At 34.2% G+C, this 22091-nt stretch overlaps 1 protein-coding gene across 7 annotated transcripts in view; it reads right to left on the reverse strand.

Moving 5' to 3' along the window:
• The window catches only part of Fbxw7 (F-box and WD repeat domain containing 7, E3 ubiquitin protein ligase), a 111961-nt gene that overhangs the window by 29364 nt on the left and 60506 nt on the right, over positions 1-22091 (reverse strand). Inside the window, exon 1 of one of the 7 annotated variants that reach the window (XM_013029772.1) lies at positions 17343-17793. The exons of the other annotated variants lie outside the window; for them this stretch is intronic. Within the exon in view, the coding sequence (XP_012885226.1) occupies positions 17343-17489 (147 nt within the window). The 5' untranslated portion in view covers positions 17490-17793. Of the gene's footprint in view, positions 1-17342; positions 17794-22091 lie in introns of those variants that run through there. 7 annotated transcript variants of the gene reach the window in all.

Below are 22091 nucleotides of genomic sequence, written 5' to 3' on the forward strand. Positions count from 1 at the left end.
AACACCAACAAAAAAAAAATCATAGAACCCAAACATACACAATGAGAAAAACCTAAAATCTTATTAATCATGTCAAAAATATAAACATGGCAACAACACAAAGACAACAATTTTTACTTACCTTGACCATCGTCATTTCCATGTTATACATATATGGATCTCATACTGTTCTATTATCATTACTATTACTAGTTCTATTATTATAGCTCAGTGGCATTATTTTCTCCTCTATTACCTACTCCTGAAAAGTTCACATCTTAATTTTACTTGTAGGGAATCCTGAAAAATAGTATGTAACAAGTATCATCAGTCTTTAATAACTGGAACACAAAAAAGTAAGTAACAGCAATTACTGTGTTACTTAGTTAAGTATAAGATATAAAAGTATTCATAGAATGAAAAGTACACTTCTTTTTTTTGGGGGGGGGGGAGGTCCGGTTGTGGGGCCTGAACTCGGCCTGGGCATTGTCCCTCAGCTCTTCAGCTCAAGGCTAGCACTCTACCACTTGAGCCACAGTGCCACTTCTGATTTTTCTGCTTATGTGGTGCTGGGGAATCGAACCCAGGGCCTCAAGCATGCAAGGCAAGCGCTCTACCACTGAGCCACCTTCCCAGCCCCAAGTACACTTCTTAATATATGTAGTATTTAAATTTTTTATTAAAGCTGATGGTACTATTACTGTTTTCATTACCTTGCTAATAGTTAAAAATGCATTTCCACTTTATAATACCAAGAGTGTATGTTTCTATTTTTGTGTTGGTGATTTTATTATTTTCATAACACTCTAATCTGGAAAGTCATGGGAAACCATCTACAGTTAGCTGTCTTGCCCAAGCACAGAATTTAGAGACAATTCAAAATGCAACATCAAAGAAAAGAATGTCAAGCATGTTGAGGCTGAAACAATCTTTTCAAAACTTCAGTAAGTCACTGTCATTAACTTTCTGGGATGTTAGTTCTTATTCAAAGGCTCTTAACTAAAATTGGCAAGTTAATAAACCCATTTTATTACAGTTGCTCTATCAATCAATTAAAATATTAAGTATGCCCATCATTTACATTTTCACTGATGTAAATAGGTAACAGCACTGACTGATAAGGTGTGGTTTGTGTACTCAGGCACAGAATAAATCTATGATTTTAGACTTTTTCCTCGATTAAATTTATAGTCAATTAAGAAGAAAGAGGAAGGTGATATATACATACTTTTGACTTAGAACTCACAATAAAATTCTAGAAAGTACTCAGAATTTAGAAAATTAAGGGTCTTGTGCATGGTTAAATGCTAGCTCTAGTTCCCAAGTTCATTATATCTTTCTGATTTCTATTAGATATGAAGTGGCTAAGTGTACATAAAGAGAAAATAAAACTTAAGAAGGAAAAGTGTTGTATAGATAACATACATAAAAAGTACTGGTAAATCTTAATTGTTTATTTCATGAAAAGATTGTTTTGGTCTCTATAATGCTTTTCTTGCAGGTAGCAAACGTGGAGAAATTGGCCTGTTATATCCTAATGTCAACAAAATGCTTTGGAGGACCCTAATATTACAGTAAGTTTCCACCCCCAGGGGGCATGATAAGAAACTAACAGAGAATAATTATCTGACTAAATATGAATTGTCAAATTGGGTAGAGTAGGTAAGAAAAATGGAGAAATTATTTAAATAACCCATGAAGATTTCATAAAAGTTTAAAAGATGGAAGTTTAGTTAAGTGTTGAGGAGAAAGAAGAAATTCCCATTTGTGGACTTGGGATACAGGTAGGAATATTACCATTATAAACTTGTAGGATGAATAACAACATCTATACAATAGTCACTGGTCTTGGAAGGTTCTCTGTAGGATAACCTATGAGGGGCTCTTTCTCCTAATTCAAACATTTAAAACTAGAATTAAAATGTAATTTGACTTATTAGTAAGGTCTTCTTCAAAAGTGCTTCCTGTCATGACTCATCTGCCCAGTTAAGAGCTCAAAGAGTCTTTCTGTACAAGGAGAACTTTACTGTGTGGGTAGGAAGACTGCTGACTTTTTATTTTAGTTACAAACACCGACTAATAAAGGTCTTCCTATTTCTTTTTCTTTTCTTTTTTTTTGTCGGTTGTGGGGCCTGCCAAGCACTCTACCACTGAGCCACCTTTCCCAGCCCAGGTCTTTCTATTTCAATAGGCACACATATCAAAAATCATACATCTAAGCAAGTTGTATTCTTGAATACAGTGTACGGAGGAATAGTACATAAGGAATTGTTAAACATTATTAAATATACTTCTACAATAATTCAAGACAGTGAGTCTCAGGGGAAGTAGGTAAGCAAACAGATACAATTCATAGATTCCCACCAATAGGTGGCCAGAAAGTCTTCTGCCATTCAAAAATATATAGCTTTCTTGGAAAACTGTCATTGTGTTCTACCAACATTCCTCTCCCCTACTAATCTCTCCACAAGCCCAAGATTCAGAGCCTCATTCTAAGAAGCAAGCTCTAATACAGAACATTTTGATTTTGAATCTATAGAAGTAGAATATGTAGAAGTACTACCAACTAGAAGGATGTGTAAAATTCTATAATGGCCCATTTGAAAGATTTAGAGGAGTAAAGAAAGCCCAGATACAGATACAAAAATGTTACCAGAGGACATCTCAGTGTCTTAATAAAAGATTTTTCTCTTCTTTTCTTACATATCAATACACAAATTTAACCTTCTGAGTACCTGTTATGTGCCAATTATTGAAGGCACTAGATACAGTGGTAACAACATCTGTGATACACTGAAACTTACTTATTTGAAAACACCAAATACCTCTTCTGCTTTGATGCTAGGACAGTAAGACACAATAATGACACCAAGTTCTTCTAAAAAATGTACATCATAGTAATCTTTAATCAAATGCTTTACTTATTTTAGGTGGCTTGCTCTTTTAAGTATTCAAGTGTTTGACATAGCTGTCGAGTAGGTAAGAACCCAGTAATCATGCCACTGCTATGTTTAAAAGGAAGATTCTAAATATTCATTTTATAAACATCCATTTACATTTTAAAGCAATTACATATAATTTAACCAACTGTATTCTTTGCTATGAAAAAATCAAGCATAATATGACTAACATAATGCTTATGTGACTCTCTACCTTTTTAGGAGATTCCAAAGACTCAAATAATTTGGCAAAAAAAAATATTGCTGGAAATGAGAGGGCCATGAGTAGTGCTTGACATAACTTTGCCTGCCATGGAATTATTTTCAAAATTAATTTACACAGGACATGGTGATGTGTGCATAGAATCCCAGCACTCAGGAGATAAAAGCAGTACACTGCAAATTCCAAACCAAAAAAACACCTATTAATTTGAAATGTACCTGAGGTATAACAGTCTTTAATTTGCAATGAACTTTAGAAAATTAATGGTTAGGAATATTTTATTACTTTCATAAAATGTTTGAAATAGAAATATTAATTTAAAAATTCATTTTATTAAATTAAAAAAGTATGACTAACACAAAGCCTCTAAATACTTAAAAATTAACTTTGAAATCTGTCATGTTTGATATGTAACTAAAAAGTCTTTTTTTGTGGGACAAAGTTATTGTAAGTTTTCTGCCAGCAGGGTGAAGATGTGGTAAGTAATGACAGAATGATTACTACTCCTCTCAAGTGCACATTATAACTTAATTAAGAATTGCTCTGGGTCTATACAAATGCGCATAGCTTTCTACTAAGAACTGCTACATGATATGAACCATTTCTATAGTGTAAGTCTTTTTTGAACCATTTCTATAGAATAAGTCTTTTTTGAGATGTAAGTATATGAGTATTTAAGTATATACCAAGTATTTAAGTATTAGGTATATAGTATATGAGTATTTAAATCTCATAAACATATGTTCAGAATCGCCATAAAAAGGGCCAATGAGAAATAATAAAATCTACCCCAAGAATAAAAATTCAAAACTAGTTTTTAAAAAAGTAGAATTTTAATGTCATCTTAAAAGTCATATTCTGGTAGCTCTTAAAGACATACATACACATATAAACACTGCTTTCTTCACTTCAACCCTTTTCTTTAAAATTATTTTGTCAAGAGATAGAGGGGCTAGGAAGGTGGCTCAGTGGTAGAGCGCTTGCCTTGCATGCATGAGGCCCTAGTCTCGATTCCTCAGCACCACATAAGCAAAAAGGAAAAAAGCCGGAAGTGGTGCTGTAGCTCAAGTGGTAGAGCGCTAGCCTTGAGCTGAAGAGCTGAGGGACAGCACCCAGGCCTAGAGTTCAGGCCCCATGACCAGACCCCCCCCCAAAAAAAAGAGAGATAGAATACTAAGAAAAACTTAGAATATTTTTTCAAGAGGTAATATATGAAAACATGCCTGTTGATCATGATCACAACATCAACAGCAGAGATGAAAATTAAATGACATTTTCTTTCCTCTGGTGTTCACTAAACAAATGCCATAAACAAATTCTGTTAAGGCTAAGGCTAAGATTTAATTTATTCCCATCAATGCCTTTAATTTCCAAGGCTTTAATTGTGGAAGTCACTGAATAAAGGTAGCACAAGAAAAGGTAATTATGAGAACAATTTATTGGGAGCTTCTATTACACTAATATTAATTTCATCCAAAAGATCCTCTAGGTTATATATTCATTCTCTATTTCCTAAATAATGAGTCAAAGATACAAGAGATTAAGAAAAAAATTTTAAAAAATATTTTTTTAATTTTTGGATCTAGATTTACAACATTTGAGAAAAGTATTTGGTCGAGGTTAGTAAAATCCAGCACTAATCAAGAGAGAGAGAGAGAGAATTGGGCAAGATGTAGTGGTCTCTATTCTGAACAAACTCCCAAGTGGGGGGAAAGGAGATAGACAAGTCAATTGAAACATAATAAATACAAATAGTAAATGACAATGACAATGTAAATTCATATTACCATACACAGAGCTAGAAAGAGAAAGTAACTTTTCAGGAAATGCACATGGCAGCATATTAAACCTACAGGATAAAGGAAAAATGAACACTACTATTTAAACTCACTTGAATGCTCTTTCAGGGCCCTGTATCAACAATGCTGTAAACTTTATTCAAGTTTCAATAAGCAACTCCTTTAAAATATATATATATATATTATATATATATAATGTATATATGTTTTCTTAGGGAAATAAAGTATACAGAGAACAGATCTACCTAAGCAGTCTTTCGAGTGCTTTAATTATATTAACTCATACAACAACCTTGTATAGAAAGTACAGAACAACCTTGTGAAGAAAGTTTAAGTAACCTCCTCAGAGCCATACAAGTGTAAGTAAGGTAATAGAATATAGGCTTATCTTGGACTCCAATTTATAGAAAATGAAACAGAATTCCTAGACGAAGCAAGAAATGTTGGTAGTTTAAAAAAACTAGGATGTTAATGAGGATGAATGAGGATGAATATGGTCAAAAGCATACTGTATCTATGAAAACAGAACAATGAAACCCACTAAATCGGTTTGGGAGGGAAGGGAGGAGAGAAGTAAGAGATAGAGGGATGAGAGTGGAATATACTTTAAACATATACGGACATGTAACAATGAAATCCTCTATGTCAGTATGCAGATGTGTCCTATGTAGAAGAAATCTGTATTAGAGGTTCTGCAGAATGGAAAGGGACTCTCATCCTTCATTGTATTAGGCTTTATTTCTTTAAAACATAAAATAATGAAAAAGATCAGAACATACCAAAGGATTGCAAATGAAATTCTTCAAATAAGCTACAAAATTTTACCCAAATGTTGAATCTTATAGAAAACTAACAGAAGTCATGCATCTCTGTAACACTTAACTCAAGAAACTTTGTTTTGATGGCTACTCCAACTTGAAAAACTTTTGAAATATACTTTAACTTTTAACACTTCAATTTGATTTTCGATATTTTTTGTTTCCTTTATAAGCCTAAAAACTCTGAAAATATTTAACTCATTAAGTAATACATACATATTCACATATATAGAATATAGAATGTGATTGTCACTTTGGCCTGACATGCTATGAAGAAAGGCTTAGAACTTGCAATCCTCCTGCAGTAGCCTCCAAGTGTTGAGATTACAGATATGAGCTATCATGCCTGGCTTTGGACCTTGTAAGGGCCAATTCATCTACTATTAAATAACTTTCAAAATGACCCCTGTGTGATGATCATTTCCTTACAGTAAATATCAGCATTAATATGTATATTGCTTTGATTCTGTCCTTATGATTTACTGTCTTAACTGTTTGTTGCTTAATATACATTATGACAAAGATTTATGTTTTTTGTGATATTCATTCACTATAGTATTTACTTAGGTGTTTATTATAATATATTAGCTAAACTAAGTATGGGTCTTAATTTAATCACTGGCGATTATAGGTTGGATGGAAGAAAGACAATAAAAGCAAAGCAAAACTCCAAGATACTATCTCTTGGAAAATCATCCCAAGACTGCAGTCTTGGAAGTAGAATGGAAGTAAATGAAAGTGGACATGAGAGAGACTGCATAAACAAATAACAAATTTACTAAGGAAGACTAATGGCATCTTTGACTGATTGGGTAGCAACAGAGATACACTGGAGTCAAAACTTAAAAGGTAGGATAACTCAGGAACCCATGGCTCACTCCTGCAGCCCTAGCTCCTCCAGAGACCAAGATCCTGAGTATCATGGTTCAAAGCTAGTCCAGGCAGAAAACTCCAAAATATGAAACTCCAAAATAACCACAAAAAGACCAACCTAGAAGCATCACTCACAGAAAACCTGTCTGGTAAGAAAGCCCAAGACCCTGAATTCAAACACAGTTATTGTCCAATTCCCCATACTACTGTCCTCCAAAATCCTGATAGGATAGACTGAAGAGATTAGTCATGAGAATTAGAAGAGAGAGATGTACCATACATTTGTATAATTGGATAAAAGATGATGACAATATGAAATGATCTGTTTTCTATTTGGTTTTGTTTTATACAAGGACAAGCCAGATCTTAAGGTATCTGTGAGACCTCCAGGTGAGGATATGCTGTAACTGGCTCTAAAGCTGGAAGTAAAGTCTGGATTAGTGGGGGAAACATCAATCACTGATACAGATCATCTCCAACTTCTTCTTGCCTCCTTCCTAAAGATGTTAATAACAGTCAAGCCAAAACCTTGTCACAATATGACCACATCAATTATTTGTCTGTCTTCCCCATTAGACCAAATTCCACAAGATCAGTGACCACTTCCATATCTCAGTTCCTCACATGCTTTCTACAGTACTAAGGTATTAAAAAATAAGACTTACAAGGTATCTTACAAGGTAAGATCAGACCTATTCTATAAAACAGTAACAAAACTATGAAAATGATTTCAAATATTAACCTTCAAAATCATTTGAAAAACTTTTAAGAATCAGAGTTAGTATGTGTGAATAATACATTTTATATTGTAACTGTTATTATTTAGCATTACATTATTTATAACCTTACATATTTATTGCCTCCTAGGAAAAAATAAAGTATGTCTAATAAATTAAATTGAAAGGAAATATAACTTGCTGTGTAATAAAAATGTACTTCCATTGTTAGGGACTTTCTGCGCCTTTAAAATGATTAACAGAAACTGAATATATAGCTAGGCACTAGTGGCTCATGCCTACACTCCTAGATATTCAGAAGGTTAAGCTTAAAGCCAGTCTGGACTAGGCAGAAAAACTCCAAGAGACACTTATCTGCAATTACCAGCAAAAAGCAGGAAGTAGAGGTGTGGGTCTAGTGGTAGAGTACCAGCTGTGAACTGTTTTTTTAAAAAAAAGCCAAATGAGTACAAGGCCCTCAGTTCAAGCTCTAGTCCTGGAACTTTTTTTTTTTTTTTAAAGAAGTGGGTAGCCAGTTACAGGTGGCTCATGCCAGGAGGCTAAGATCTAAGGATCATGTCTTGAACCCAGCCATAACAGGAAAGTCCATGAGACTCATCTCTAATTAAACAGCAAAAAGATAGATGTGGAGGTGTGATTCAAGTGGTAAGAGCACTAGCCTTTAGTAAAATAGCTCAGGGACAGCTCCCAGGCCCCAAGTTCAAGCCCCAGGACTGGCATAAAAACAAAAACAAAATTTAAAACAGGGCAGAGATATAAAGAACTTAAAGATCTCACTTAAATTATTTTATTTACTCACACAGATATGAAGCTTTATAACATTTATCATTTAGATATATGTAGCATTTCATTAGTTATGCAGGGGAGGGGGGCACAGAAGGACTAGGATCCCACTGACAGTTACCTCAATGACATCTCATTTTCTTTGGTTTTGTAGGTACACAAAATAAGTAGGAAAAATTTTAACAATAGATATTATCACTTGTTTGGATTTTTTTTCTTTCTGCTTTTTACCTTTAATGGTACTAAGGTTTTACTGTAAGGTCTTATGCTTGCTAGACAAGTGGGCTACCACTTGAGCCATGTCCCAGCATGCATACACACACACACACACACACACACACACATATATTATCTAATGCAGTATATACCCCTAACTTTGGACACTCCTAACTTTGGACACAGATAATATATAGCTCAACTTCATCAATGTCATAAATATTCTGCTAAATCACCATTGACTTTCATCTTCTAATAAATATCCTATTATAACATGTGCTTTTCTGTATAAACCACAGTTTGGAACTTTTTAGGTAAATGTATTTTAGTTACGACAGCACAGCTGGTGATGCTAACTGCATTGGTGATTTTTAAATTACATTAAAAATATACTAAAATAAGTAACAAGCTCATTTGATGCTTTGGAGGTAGTTTTGGTTTACCATTTATTACTTTTTATATTAATTAATATTCTAAAAAGGTCTACAAAAAGCTGAACAACCTCTCAAGCTCTGAATTCAGAACACTGACCTTGGACTTTCTCAGAATGATTTTTAATGCACTCTTATTAGTAAAAACCTGTTCAAAACACATGCCCCATCTGCCAGCACCCCATCTGCAAGAGAGCTTCTTATTCTTGTAGCCAGTGTAACTCCTGCCTGCTTCCTTCTCTACTTTACACACCAGCTGTATGGTAATGAGTATGAGCAGCTGAAAAATACTGCACGATAACAAAGCTAATATGGAAACAGCAGAGCAACACTTCCCCCCCCCCAAGGAAGCAGTTGCAGCATGAACATAGTTGATAAGCTATTAAACAGAGGTTGAGGCTAGATTCTTGTTTGTGTGGGGCCTCTGTGTGTATTTGGGGTTGGGTATGTAAACATGAATAGAAAAAACTGAGAGTACAGGGCACCAAAGCAAGATCTGAATTCCTAACCATGATTGTGAAAGTCTGTGTCAGGTTTTTAAATGTTTTAAAGTATCAATTCTTGCAGAGCAATGAATACCATTTTCATAAGATAGTCTTTACAGATGTTAACAAGTATGTTCTATTTCTTAATTACCAGTTTGTGGGACTGGGAGGAAAAAAAGATGTTAAAACTTGAAACTATAAAAATTGATTAGCCATTTTAGCAGCTAATACACAAATCCATAAATTCTGCTTTTAATTCTATACAGTTCTGTTAAAAAATCTACTTTGAAGCCAACACATTTTTTCTGAACATTTGAAAACCTCCAAGATGTCATGTGTCATTTTCTTCACTAATGTGGACATAATGGGGTTATTTTTTATATACAACAGTTACACTGAATGAATCTACACAATGTGAGTAAAACTTAATCACATTAACTTTTCATGTGCTTTAGTGTGTTCCATTTTGGTAAGACTAACAATCACTCTGGAAACTGTTCAAGAAAACTATTTAAAACTGGTGCTAGATATCTTTATAACCTGAAAAGATTATAAGTAAAAACAATTTCAAAATACTAGCGCTTAAACAAAAATAAGAAAATACTGTTCTATCACGTGAGTGTATACCACATAATTCCTATAGCTCATTTCATTTTGCCTTTACAAGAACTCTAACACTATCATCTTTAAGTTTACAACTGAAGCCCAAATAGAGCAAAGAACTCAAGACCTTGGCTCTACCATCCATGCTGTTTAGGTCTGCATTTTCAGACATTGGAGGAACTGAATAAACAGCAATGGCTGCCTGGTTGTTTGCTTTTTAGTGTAAGTTGGAAGGGGAAAAACACACTAAGTTTTGTAATAAAATGTGTAATATCCTGAATTGTTTTGATACTGAAAAATAGTATTTACCAGTGAAAGAATCCTAAAATAAAACTAAGCCTTATTTGTTTGCTATTTTTAAAAAAAAATCACGAATGAAACATTTAACATTGAAAAGACAGTATAGTAAGTAAAGAGAACACTAGCTAGCACTGGTCTTATAGTACTTCGTCTATTTTCATTAGTTTATTTTTATATTATTGCTTAACTTCAAATGCATTTTCTTCTCATACTAAACATATTCCTTGACTTGAAATATAAATCAAGGCCATGAGCTTTTTTAACACAAGACATTTTGTAAATACACATAAGAATCTGAACTTAAAGTAGTATTAATTATTCTTTTAAAAGGTAATTACATTTTCTCAAAGAGCAAACTTTTACCTGTGACATTTAAAGCTTAAAGCCCCAAATTGCAGAAGAGAGCTACAAACACAGTACTACACTGCCCCTACATGTTCATAACAGTAGTAGTCACTTTTAAATCTAAAGTAATACTGAAGACAGTTCTATGGATTGTTGAAAAGTTCAAACTGTTACTAAGTAAACTGCTTTGAATTATTCACACATAAAAATGTCATTAAAGCTGAGCGCCAGTGGCTCATGTCTGTAATCCTAGCTACTCAGGAGGCTGAGATCTGAGGATTGAAGTTCAAAGCCAGCCCAGGCAGGAAAATCTGTGAGACTCTTTTCTCCAATAAACCACTCAGAAAACTGGAAGTGGCGCTGTGGCTCAAGAGTTAGAGCATGTGCCTTGAGCTGAAGAGCTGAGAGACAGTGCCCAGGCTCAGAGTTCAAGCCCCATGACTGGCCAAAAAAAAAAAAAAAATGTCATTAAAGCTGGGTGCCAGTGGTTCATGCCTGTAATCCTAGCTGCTCAGGAGGCTGAGATCTGAGGATGGTGGTTCAAAGGCAGCCCAGGCAGGAAAATCAGTAAGCCTCTTATCTCCAACTAATCATCAAAAACTAAATGAAGTCAGAAGTGCAGCTGTGGCTCAAATAGTAAAGTGTTGCACTTGACCATCAAAGTTTAGGGACAGTGCCCAGACCCTGAGTTCAAGCCCCAAGATGGGCACTAAAAAAAGTCATTAAATACATATGAATAACTAATAACTGTTAACTTTCATATTCAAGACTCGTAAAAAAATTAAATTTTACCCAAATAATATTTTCCTCTCAAATGTTATCATAACACCTCTATAATGGATCATAATCAAAACCAACTAGCTAACTAGTGCTGTGCTTTTCTTTTTTTTTTCCCCCATGGAGCTTGAACTCTGGGCCTATGCATTATCCCTCAGCTTTTTTCTGGTTTTCTGGTGGTTTATTCTAGATATTGTGGACTTTCCTGCCCGGGCTGGCTTTGAACAATGATCCTCCAATCTCAGCCTCCTGAGTAGCTAGGATTACAGGTGTGAGCCACTGGCACCTGGCTAGTCCTGTGCTTTTGAGATCAATATTTAAACTTTACTCTGTTTGTGTGTGTGTGGGGGGGGGGTATGTGTCTGCATATAGGTGTATATGCCAATTATGGACTTGAACTCAGAGCCTCACGCTCTTGCTTCGCTTTTTCTGTCACAGCCACCACACTATTAATTGAGCCCACACCATTCTTTGCTGGTTAACTGAAATGAAAGTCAAGGTTTTGACTCTAAACCTTGATTCTCAGATCTTAGCCTCCCTAATAGCTGGATTATTGATGAGAACCACTACTTGGCAATACTAAGCCTCTGTGTCTTGGTTCTTTTATCCCTATCTTTTGTTTGGAAAGGAGATTTCAAACAATGCATGCATGAAATTCCACCATAAAATTATGTTTCAGGTTAATTAAATGTTAAACAGGCATAGTGGACCAATATAATGCTCAGTAATAAGTATACTATTATCTACATTTAAGAGGTGCTACCGACCAAATGGCCAAGTGCTAGGATTATAAGTATGTGCCATTAAATCCAGTGTGTTCCTCTGTTTCGATGTAAAAATATAGAATGATGACAATGAGATCTGTGTATCACAGACAGAAAGGCATCCTGTGGCCTCCTTAAGGAAAAGTGCTCCTCCTCATTCACTTTGTTAATATTCAAACCTTTAACAACCACTTTAAATAAGAATTAATCGTGGCTAGAGAAAGAAAGGTAAACTAGGTTGGGCTAACTGGCAAATCTATGACAGAAATTTTAGACTAACAGGCAAGTATCTGGCAGCTGTTTCTACTATCATGAGAAGTGCTCTTATAGTAGAGATTATTAATAGCAATACACTTTGGGAGAGGCTGTCATTTATACTGTAAAACTATCTCACTAAAATTCAGAAGCAAACATGCATAATGACTAATAAAAACAGAGACAGCTGTAAGACTATAGTAAAAATTATGTTAAATTAGTATTTTTAAAAATACACACATAGAACAAAGCATGAGTAGAAAAAATTATTCTTTGAAATAATGTAGGTAACAGGTCTATGTAAAATATAATTTTGTATATGAATGAAAAATAAGATCACAAATAATTTTTGATCTACTTATAATTTTTCTTCATGAAGCATGTGTATCCATGTGATATTTATTTCATATATATGAAAACCTTTCATATTTTCCAAATTTTTCAAACTGAAAATAAATGTATTTGGCTAAAAAAACCTACAATAAACATGGAAGAAATTCATTTGATAGAAAATCTACAATAAGCATCAAAGTACACTAATACAGTATACAGTATAATTAAGGAATAAGATAGGAATAAATTTGTTTAAAAGTAATGTGTTAATATTAAATAGTGGTCCTTATTTTTAATTGGAATAATTTTCTGGAAACCTAATTTAACAATATTTACAAAAAATCTAATGAAATTCATACCTCTTGACTCAATAATTCTATTTCCACAAATCTGTACATAAGGATGTGGTTAAAGATGTCCGTATAAAAACATTCAAAGTGTGTCACTATCCAAATCAATAACTGTAGAAGTTATGGTACATTCATTTGGCAAAGTATATACTCTTAAATGCAGATTATATACTTTTAAATATCTATGGCCATGGAGACATTAGCCATACATTAAAAAATGGATTTAAGTGCCAATTTTGCTTAAAAATAACATTTAAAACTATTGTTGTGGTCATTTCCAAGCAGTAGAGTAACATAGGAAATTGTAATATATACATATATATACATGTGTTTGCTATAATGAGCATGTCCTAGTTTTATAAAGAAAAGTAAAATATCAAAATTAAGAGTGAAATAAAAATCCACTATTTAACCATTCCCTTAAGAGTTTGGGAGATACTAGATAACTAATAAATTCAGCAGAGTAACTCTTAAATTTGTTTTCCCAATAAATCTATTAAAAGTCTGTATTTGGATTCATAAATTAGTAATTCCTACTAGAAAGTCAACTGAAGGCACCTATGAGACGAAAATGATATGGTTCTGTACTAATGAGAACATTAAAACTGTGAATGCAGCCATTACACCTGTAATCCCAGTTACTCAGAACACTGAAATATGAAGACTGAAGTTCAAAGTCAGCCCAAGCAGGAAAGTCCATGAGACTCTCATCTCCAATTAGCCACAAAACAAACAAACAAAAAAACCCTGAAAGTGGAGCTGTTTGCTAGTCTTAAACAAAAAAGCTCAGGGGCAGCACCCAGGCCCAGGGTTCAAGCCCCAGCACTTAAAAAAAAAAAAAAAAAAAAAGGCAAATGCAGGTTTGTCTTTTACAATTAGAAAATGAATAATGAAGAAAATCCTTAAATCCAACATAGTAGGGATTTTAACATAAAATACATGTTATTTGAAATAGAACTTGATACTGAATATAATCACTATAAAACTACCTTCAACTATCAGAAATCCCAATGGTATTTTTCACTATTGCCTGGGTTCCTGGGTTTTAGATACACAATTCCTTTTCCCACTTCTATACCCTGTCCTTCCCACCAAGGGTCTACTCCATTCTAATATAGTAATATAGTTTTCCATGTTGCTCATGTCTATTGTATACAAACTCTAAAGATAAATCTGTCTAAAATGAGCAGAGTCCACAGGTGTCAGGAAGAAAAAAAGTCCCATACAATCCAACAATTAGGCCAAGTGTGGTGGTACACATCTGTAATCCCAGCACACTCAGAAAGTAGAAGCAAGGTCAGATTTTCAGAATACATAGCAACACTGTGTCTCAAAACACTAAAATAAAAAGCCCAAGTAAGTTCATGTCACTTGGAAATTTCTACCAAAACATTTACACTGAAGAATAACTTAAATAGTATTCCAAGTATTTAAAAGTGTTGTAAGTTAAACAAAATGAGTTGAAGAAATGAGATTTGTCACAAGGTGACTTTGTTTCAACATACTACTATTATAAGATACCATCATTTCTCATACAAGAAAAAAATTGTTACAATCTTATTTTAGATGTTTCAAATGCAAATATTGTGCAATATAGTTTAAGAAACATATTAGTAAATGAAGGTCTTCTAATTTCAAAAGCATTTTTCAAAGGAAAAATAAAATTATTTCTTATTTCTTCAAAATTTCTTTTTTCCTAAAGGATACTTCAAGGTTTTCCCAGTTACAAGTTATACTCCCAAATTTCCTGTATATTAAGGAAAACTAGTAGAAGTTACTTTTAATAAGCATTCCAGCCTATAGTTAAGACAAAGGAAGTCTTAGTGAATGGAAATTAATTAAAAGAAGTTCAACACTAAAAACATTTCTATTTTAAAAGTAACTGATAAATAGCTAGTTCACTATTTACCATTATAGTAAATCCACTGTTCGTATAGTCTAGAAAAATTTCTGGTAATTGTGTTAGGCCACTTGAATTATTATAAAACTTGCTGGTAAAGTAAATAATTTTCCCTCAACTCTGATAGAGATATGTAGTTGAGCTGTGGCTACAATTTTATAGATATTTTACAGTTTCAAACTTTGTATTTTTTAACTTTAGTCAGGATATTAACCATGCAAACATTAACTCAGTACCCACACTACTTAAATGAATTAAGACTGCATGTATTATTATAAGTAATAATTATATTGCATCCATATCACTATTCTAAGAAAAAAATTACTGTCAAAGCACATGGCAACCCCACTTGAAATTAGCTAAATATATCTAATATAAGAGTTATACAAGAGTCTGGCACAAAATATTCTATCACATCAAAAGTGTATTCCAAACCCTTGATAAAGACAGATGCATATTTAAATGCTTCCTAAGCTTTACTAAGGAAAAGTTAAAAAATTAAGATGACAGAGAACACAAGTTCATTTAAACCTAGCTAAATTAACCAGTTGTAAAAAAGGAGGGAGGATATAGTTTCATAATCCCTCTAATATTTCCAAGAGCCAAAGTCAATGAGTTATGCAATAGTAAACTAGTAACAGTCAGGCAAAAACAAATTTGTTAACTTTCAAATACTTCTTAAGATTTTTCTAAATTTCAGGAATTTTCTAAATTTCCTAGCATGAATTTCATATTTAATTCTATCATGTTATTACAACGGCAAAGCTAGTAACCTAGCAAAGCACAGTAACCTAGAAAAGTCAGATTGAATACTGACCTTAGGAAGCGCACAGGGGAAAAAACTTCAAAGTTATTTTTATTGTATTTGTTTATGGAACCTTTTTCCACAAGTTTTAAAATTAATAACCATGTTAGAAAATAAAAGCAAAAAAAAACTACACTGTAACATAATGAAGTAATTCTCTATACGCTAAAACTGAGCTTGTTAGAAATATTTTGTATGAGAAAAAATTTAATTTGGTTGTAAATATCCTAACCTTTTAAAACAGGCCTCATACTTCTGTTACTCAGTTTTTAAACTTATCTATAGTTTGGCATTTTCTTTTACAACTTTTGAATTTACAAATTATTATAATAATGACCTTAAGACTATCAAAGGCCTCTGTAAACCATTGAGATCAGTGACTTGTTCAGCAGAAACTATAAACAGACACAGCGAAAATAGACAAAATAAATGCTTTGAGAAGACAGGGTAAACGAGAAAAAATAAACAAGGAAATCTGTACCTTACTTTCAATATTCAAATGATAGCATTTTAACCTCACTCAAAATGTTTTCCAATATGGCTGCCACTTGTTTGGAGAAGTAGAAATGATTTGCAGGAACTAAGCTAGCTAGAAAATGTACTTCACGAAGGTTACCTAAGTCTTACTACATACAAGATTATCTGTCCAGCAAAAAACAAAACTATTTTTCTGGCATTACGGAAATTTGTTCTTGTTTATGAGAATGCTCCTTTTTCACTAACGGGGGAAAAAAAAGAGAAAGAGGAAACTAACAGCAATGATTACACAGCACTCATTTAAATCCAAAGAGACAGAGGTGTGTGTGTGTGTGTGTACATTATGTTCACATATGTATGTCTGAATGTGTATGTGTCTATGAGTACATGTGCCCGTGCGTGTGTTGAGCTTCAAATGTGTTTAGTATCATAAACATATCTTACATCTAAAAATACCACAAGTAAATAAGAATTGCCATACTAACTCAGAAAACATAGCCCTAACACCGTCACAAGTTGGTAAGAATAGTACATCATACTGAAAAACATCCAAGAGATCATAACTCAATTATACATTAGCACAGGTTAACAAACATCACAAAATGTTTGTTAACAATTTGCATTAACTATATCGTAATTACTACTCAACAGCATGTGTTCTTTCATGTATGTAACAGCAAAAAAGTATTTAAATTTTAATTTAAGAAAGTCTTTAAAAATAACCCAGCTTAAAGGGCCAACAAAGCCTAAGGACTTGGAACGCTGTTCAGGCTACATGCTATAATTCCTATGGATAAGGAGAATATCACAAGCAGCTTTTGGCTTCTCATGCCAAATAAAAGCCACAATTTTGAGGTCTTAATATTTATTAATGCATTTGAAAATATATCCTTCACATTACTGGTTTTAAGTAAGTTGACAGGACTCTAATCTCATGAAAAATAAATGAGACAAAAGAGCAGATTGGGTAATCTCTGGGATCTATAGTACATGATAAAACTACCACCAGTGTAAATTTTCCCTAGCTACACAATGCATTGTTAGCTTTAGTTATAAATATGAATTGAAATGCAAAGCATTTCTTTGCTAAAGGAGGCAGAACTATATCATTTAAATAAACATTCATATTTTTCAAATGTGTAAGACTTACCCGTCTTCGACAAAAGGGGAGGCCTTGGGCAATGATGCTAATGCTAAATATCTTCATCACAGTTTGATGTGGTAGAGGCTCTTTTGCACTTTTAAGATCAACAGGAACCAAGCCATGGTTTAGAGTAGCTTTTCCCGGTTTTGACATTTTAAAACTCCTCTTGGTTGATGAATACTCTCTACATGTAATACAGGCACATTACTAAAAACTCTAATCATCAAATTAAAATAATCTATAACTTAATAATTGTTTTAAAAGGCTGAGAACCCAAGGCCTGCTGCTTTTGTCTTTCAACCTTCTCCTACTGGATGTCCTGGCCTGTCTGAGGCTTGGTGAAGCGCAAACTATCCTAGAATAGCCAGGAATTATAAACTCCTCAAGTGAGAGCTCCTGCTCCTGCCAGTCAAACAGCTGGTGAGCTCCCATACAAAGTCAGTAGCACAGATACAACCAAAGCAGGGCTGTGCTCCAGTCCCTTTTTGTACTTCTTCAACTCGTTAACCTAGGTGTTCCCTAGAAAGCGAAAGTAAAACTTCCCTTACAAAACTAAAAAATACCCACACTGTATCTTCTCTTGGACATCAGGTTAAGCCTTTTTTTCCTTACCTACACTATAGCAACCTTAATCTCTTAATATTGTTAATTATGTTTCAATCTTAAGGATAGTGGTTACACATGTAAATATTACAAATGCATTTGTTCAGACTCAGCTGAACGTTAGTTAAGAGTTCTTCTCAAGTGTGCTCTCTCCTTTTCCATACATAACATTATCTCATGTTCAATGAGATAGCAAATGCATGCCTCTACCTATTCATAGTCCTTAATCTTCCTACCAGAAACTGTCTATTTGTGTTTCTCCAGAATTCTAAACAACTCACTTATTCTCTGGAAAGTAGAATAGCTACATGACTAATTATAAAGACATATAAAAAGGAGGGCTGGAGATATATAGCTCAAGTGGTAAAGCACCTGCCTATCACATATGAGACCCTAAGGTAAACTCCAGAATATCATGTGCACATGTGTGAACAAAGTGTTATTTGTAAAATAACCTTAGATGGACAGTAATCATAGGCATATGTCTCTGAATGACAAGGATATCCTCTCTCCTTTAAGAAAGCTGACAAATGATTTTTATCAATGTGAACATACTACTGTATACTTTCCCCCATCTCGACGATACAAAATTAGGGGCCCACCCTCATACGTGTACCATTTCTTCACTAAATGGCACACAGAGCATGATTCTATAGCACAATGGATACCTAGCTGATTAAAAATGGTGACAGTGGATAAAAACTGAGTGTGAGAATTAACAGATTATCTGTATGGACTATCTGTCCCCAACATTTAGTGAGCTCGTTTGTCCTCTCCTTATGTATTTTTCTTCCCATCAACAGCCCACCATTTTCTCCACAGAACTCAAAAGGCTGTTACAGATCCTTATTATGGGAAGTCAAAGGGTGAGAGGGAGAGAGAATTAGAAAAGATAATGTTAGAAGTGACTTTTTACTTGAGAAATTTATCTTACTAAATAGGAAATGCATCACTGAGGAGACAAATTCATACACAAGAAGTACTACCAATCACACTCTGATGCTATGTTCTTTTAGTAGACCGTTCTCTGATACCACAACTTAAAATAAAATTAGGAAGTGAAAATCATTTGCAGGGGTGGTATTTCTAGTTACATAAAAATAATTTCTTCAAAGAACTGGCTAATACATACATGAAAAGATGCTGAACATCATCAATTATTAGGGAAATGACAGTGAAAATCATAATGAGCTACCCTTTCATATATATTACAATGAGTGTGTGTGTGTGTGTGTGTGTGTGTGTGTGTGCGCGCGCACGCGCGCACATGCACGTTGCTCCTGGAACTTGCTTTCAGAGCCTGGGCACTGCCCCTCATCTTTTAAGCTCAAGGGTAGCACTCTACCACTTGAGCCAAGCTCCACTTCCAGCTTTTTTTGGTGTTTAACTGGAGGTAAGAGTCTCATGGGTACCATGGCTATCTTTTTAAAGGATAGGAAAAAAGATGGTAACAAGCAGTAGCCAAGACGTGGTAAATTAAACCCCTTCTGCATCACTGGTGGGAATGTAAAAATGTCCATTGCTGCTGTGAAAACCAGTATGGCAGTCCAAAAAGAACTATACACAAAACCACCACATAATAAACCCAGCAATGTATATACACCCATAGGAGATAAAAGCAGAGATCAGAATAGGCATTTGTACACCCATAATCCTAACAGCATTATTTACAATAACCAAAAGGGAGAAGCAACTTAAAACATTGATGAATTGAAGAACTAACTTGTGTCATATACAAACAACTGAGTATTCAAAAAGGAACAAATTCTAATCATGCTTCAAAATGGATGAAAATTAGATATTATGTTATTCAAAATAGGCCAATTTCAAAAAGACAAATTACATGATGCCACTTACATAACAAACAGTAAAACTCACAGTGGTAAAGAATATAAAGGTGCTTGCCAGTAATAGGTAGAGGGGGAAAATGTTAGTATGTAATTGGAACTGAGTCAGTTACAAAAATGAAAAGGTTCTGGAAATAGAAAATGGTAATAGTTATACAATATTTTGAATTTAGTTAATGGTATTAAATAAAATTAAACATTGAAATATTGTATTGTAGTATTCAACTACAATAAAAAAAATTAGTAATTTTTAAAAGTAAATGATAATAAAAATCTCATTACTAAAGAATCCCATCAGATATTAAGGATTAAGAAAAGATGGTATAAGGGTACAGGAAATGTACAAATTCATACTATAGGGGGGAAATTGGACTTATCTGGGAGACCAGAGTATTACTACTCTTCAAGGTAAATATAAACTAGCCTCATTTGAGTTTAAGCATCTCCTTTGACATTCATTTTGTAACACAGAGCTTGGTTTGTATACTATAACCTTATTTATAGTTTATATCATTTAAAAAATTTCACGTGGAATGTAACTGCCTCCTAGTTATAATACCTTCTTTAATATAAAGTAAATGAGACTTGAATGCAAAGAACCTGAAGGAGGGGTGCTGTATTAAGTTTAATATTCATTTTGCATCAAAAATCAAATAGATAAGCTAAAAGCCCTCAAAGAACTTTAAATTCACATTATCTAATAAAGATAAGGATATTCTTATTATCTTCATATCACTGGAGCCTAATCTTGGGGTGATAGTTTCTAATGAACTAAAAGAGTCTTGGTTTTCCTAAGTCTAGTTTTCCTTCATAATAGACATAATCTACAAGAAATAGTGGAAAAAAGAAAATGAAGACTGCTTTACATTAAATCCTAGGTTTTAGTAAACACTAAGTGGTGCTAGTGTAATTCAATTTTATAAATTGGTAAATCGCTGCCCTCAACTGGACGACACAAGGCATTGCAACCTCAGCAAACTTAATCCTAAATGGAATTGTGTCTGAACAATGTATTTTTGTGAAAAGGTAGCAAATGAACACAGTGAATACTAATTTCCAAAGGGATGTACTACACATTTTATCTAGTTCAATAATTCAAGTAACCATATTTATTTTTTTTTGTCAGTCGTGGGGCTTGAACTCTGGGCTTGGGCGCTGTCCCTGCGCTCTTCAGCTCAAGGCGAGCAAGCTACCACTTGAGCCACAGTGCCACTTCCGGTTTTCTAACAGTTTTTATTGGAGATAAGAGTCCCACGGACTTTCCTGACCAGGCTGGCTTTGAACCCTGATCCTCAGATCTCAGCCTCCTGAGTAGCTAGAATTATAGGCGTGAGCCACCGGCGCCCGGCTATAACCATACTTTTGAAGCAATTTCTCCAAACAAATATAGAAATGTGCAAAATAGCTGGCAGAGTGAAGTGGTAGAGCTCTGTCACAAGAGTGAAGCCCTAAATTTAATCTCCAGTACAATCTCCACCACCACTACCACCACCACCAACAACAACAAGAACAAGAACAATGTAAAGACAAGACATGGGAAAATGAGCAAATCTTTAAATATAGAAAAAAAAGACCCTAAACAATGAGGGAAATAATAAACAATGTATTTGACAACCCCCATTACGGATACATTCAAACATCTGGAAAAGTAAGTTTTAGCTCCAAGTCTTACTTTCCAATATTCTGAAAACCACCAAGAACACTCCCACCTCCAATAGAGAGTTTTAAAAACAAATGCTTTTAAGATGATACCAAAAACATTAAAGATCATGGAGTCTGAATCCAAACTGCCTAATGGAAATCTTGGCGGGACCTTGACATGACCATAGTGAAGATTAAATGAGTTAGGGTAAACTTATAGAATAATGCCTCACATCTAGTAAGTGCCCGATGCTTCAACTCCAATTGTGATTACTACTACTGCTAAAATTGGATTTAAAAAGGTGCTTTGTTGATTATACTTAGGTTCTAAATCCATTAGGAAAGCAAGAAGGGATTCTGATAGACACACATAACAATGTTGGAGCAAATATTTTACAATATATTATCTACACATTTCAAAAAAGACTTGCACTAATTCTGTAAAGTGGCTCACGCCTGTAATCCAAGCTACTCAGGAGGCTGAGATCTGAGGATCTCAGTTCAAAGTCAGACTCGGCAGGAACATGAGACTCTTATCTCCAATAAAACCACTCAAAACCAGAAGTGGCGCTGTGGGTGAAGTGGTAGAGCCCTAGCTTTGAGCTGAAGAGCTCAGGGAGGAGCACCCAGGCCCAGATTTCAAGCCCCACAACCGGGGGGGGGG

This window comes from Dipodomys ordii, unplaced genomic scaffold, assembly GCF_000151885.1.
Source record: "Dipodomys ordii isolate 6190 unplaced genomic scaffold, Dord_2.0 Scaffold122, whole genome shotgun sequence".
NCBI classification, from domain to species: domain Eukaryota; kingdom Metazoa; phylum Chordata; class Mammalia; order Rodentia; family Heteromyidae; genus Dipodomys; species Dipodomys ordii.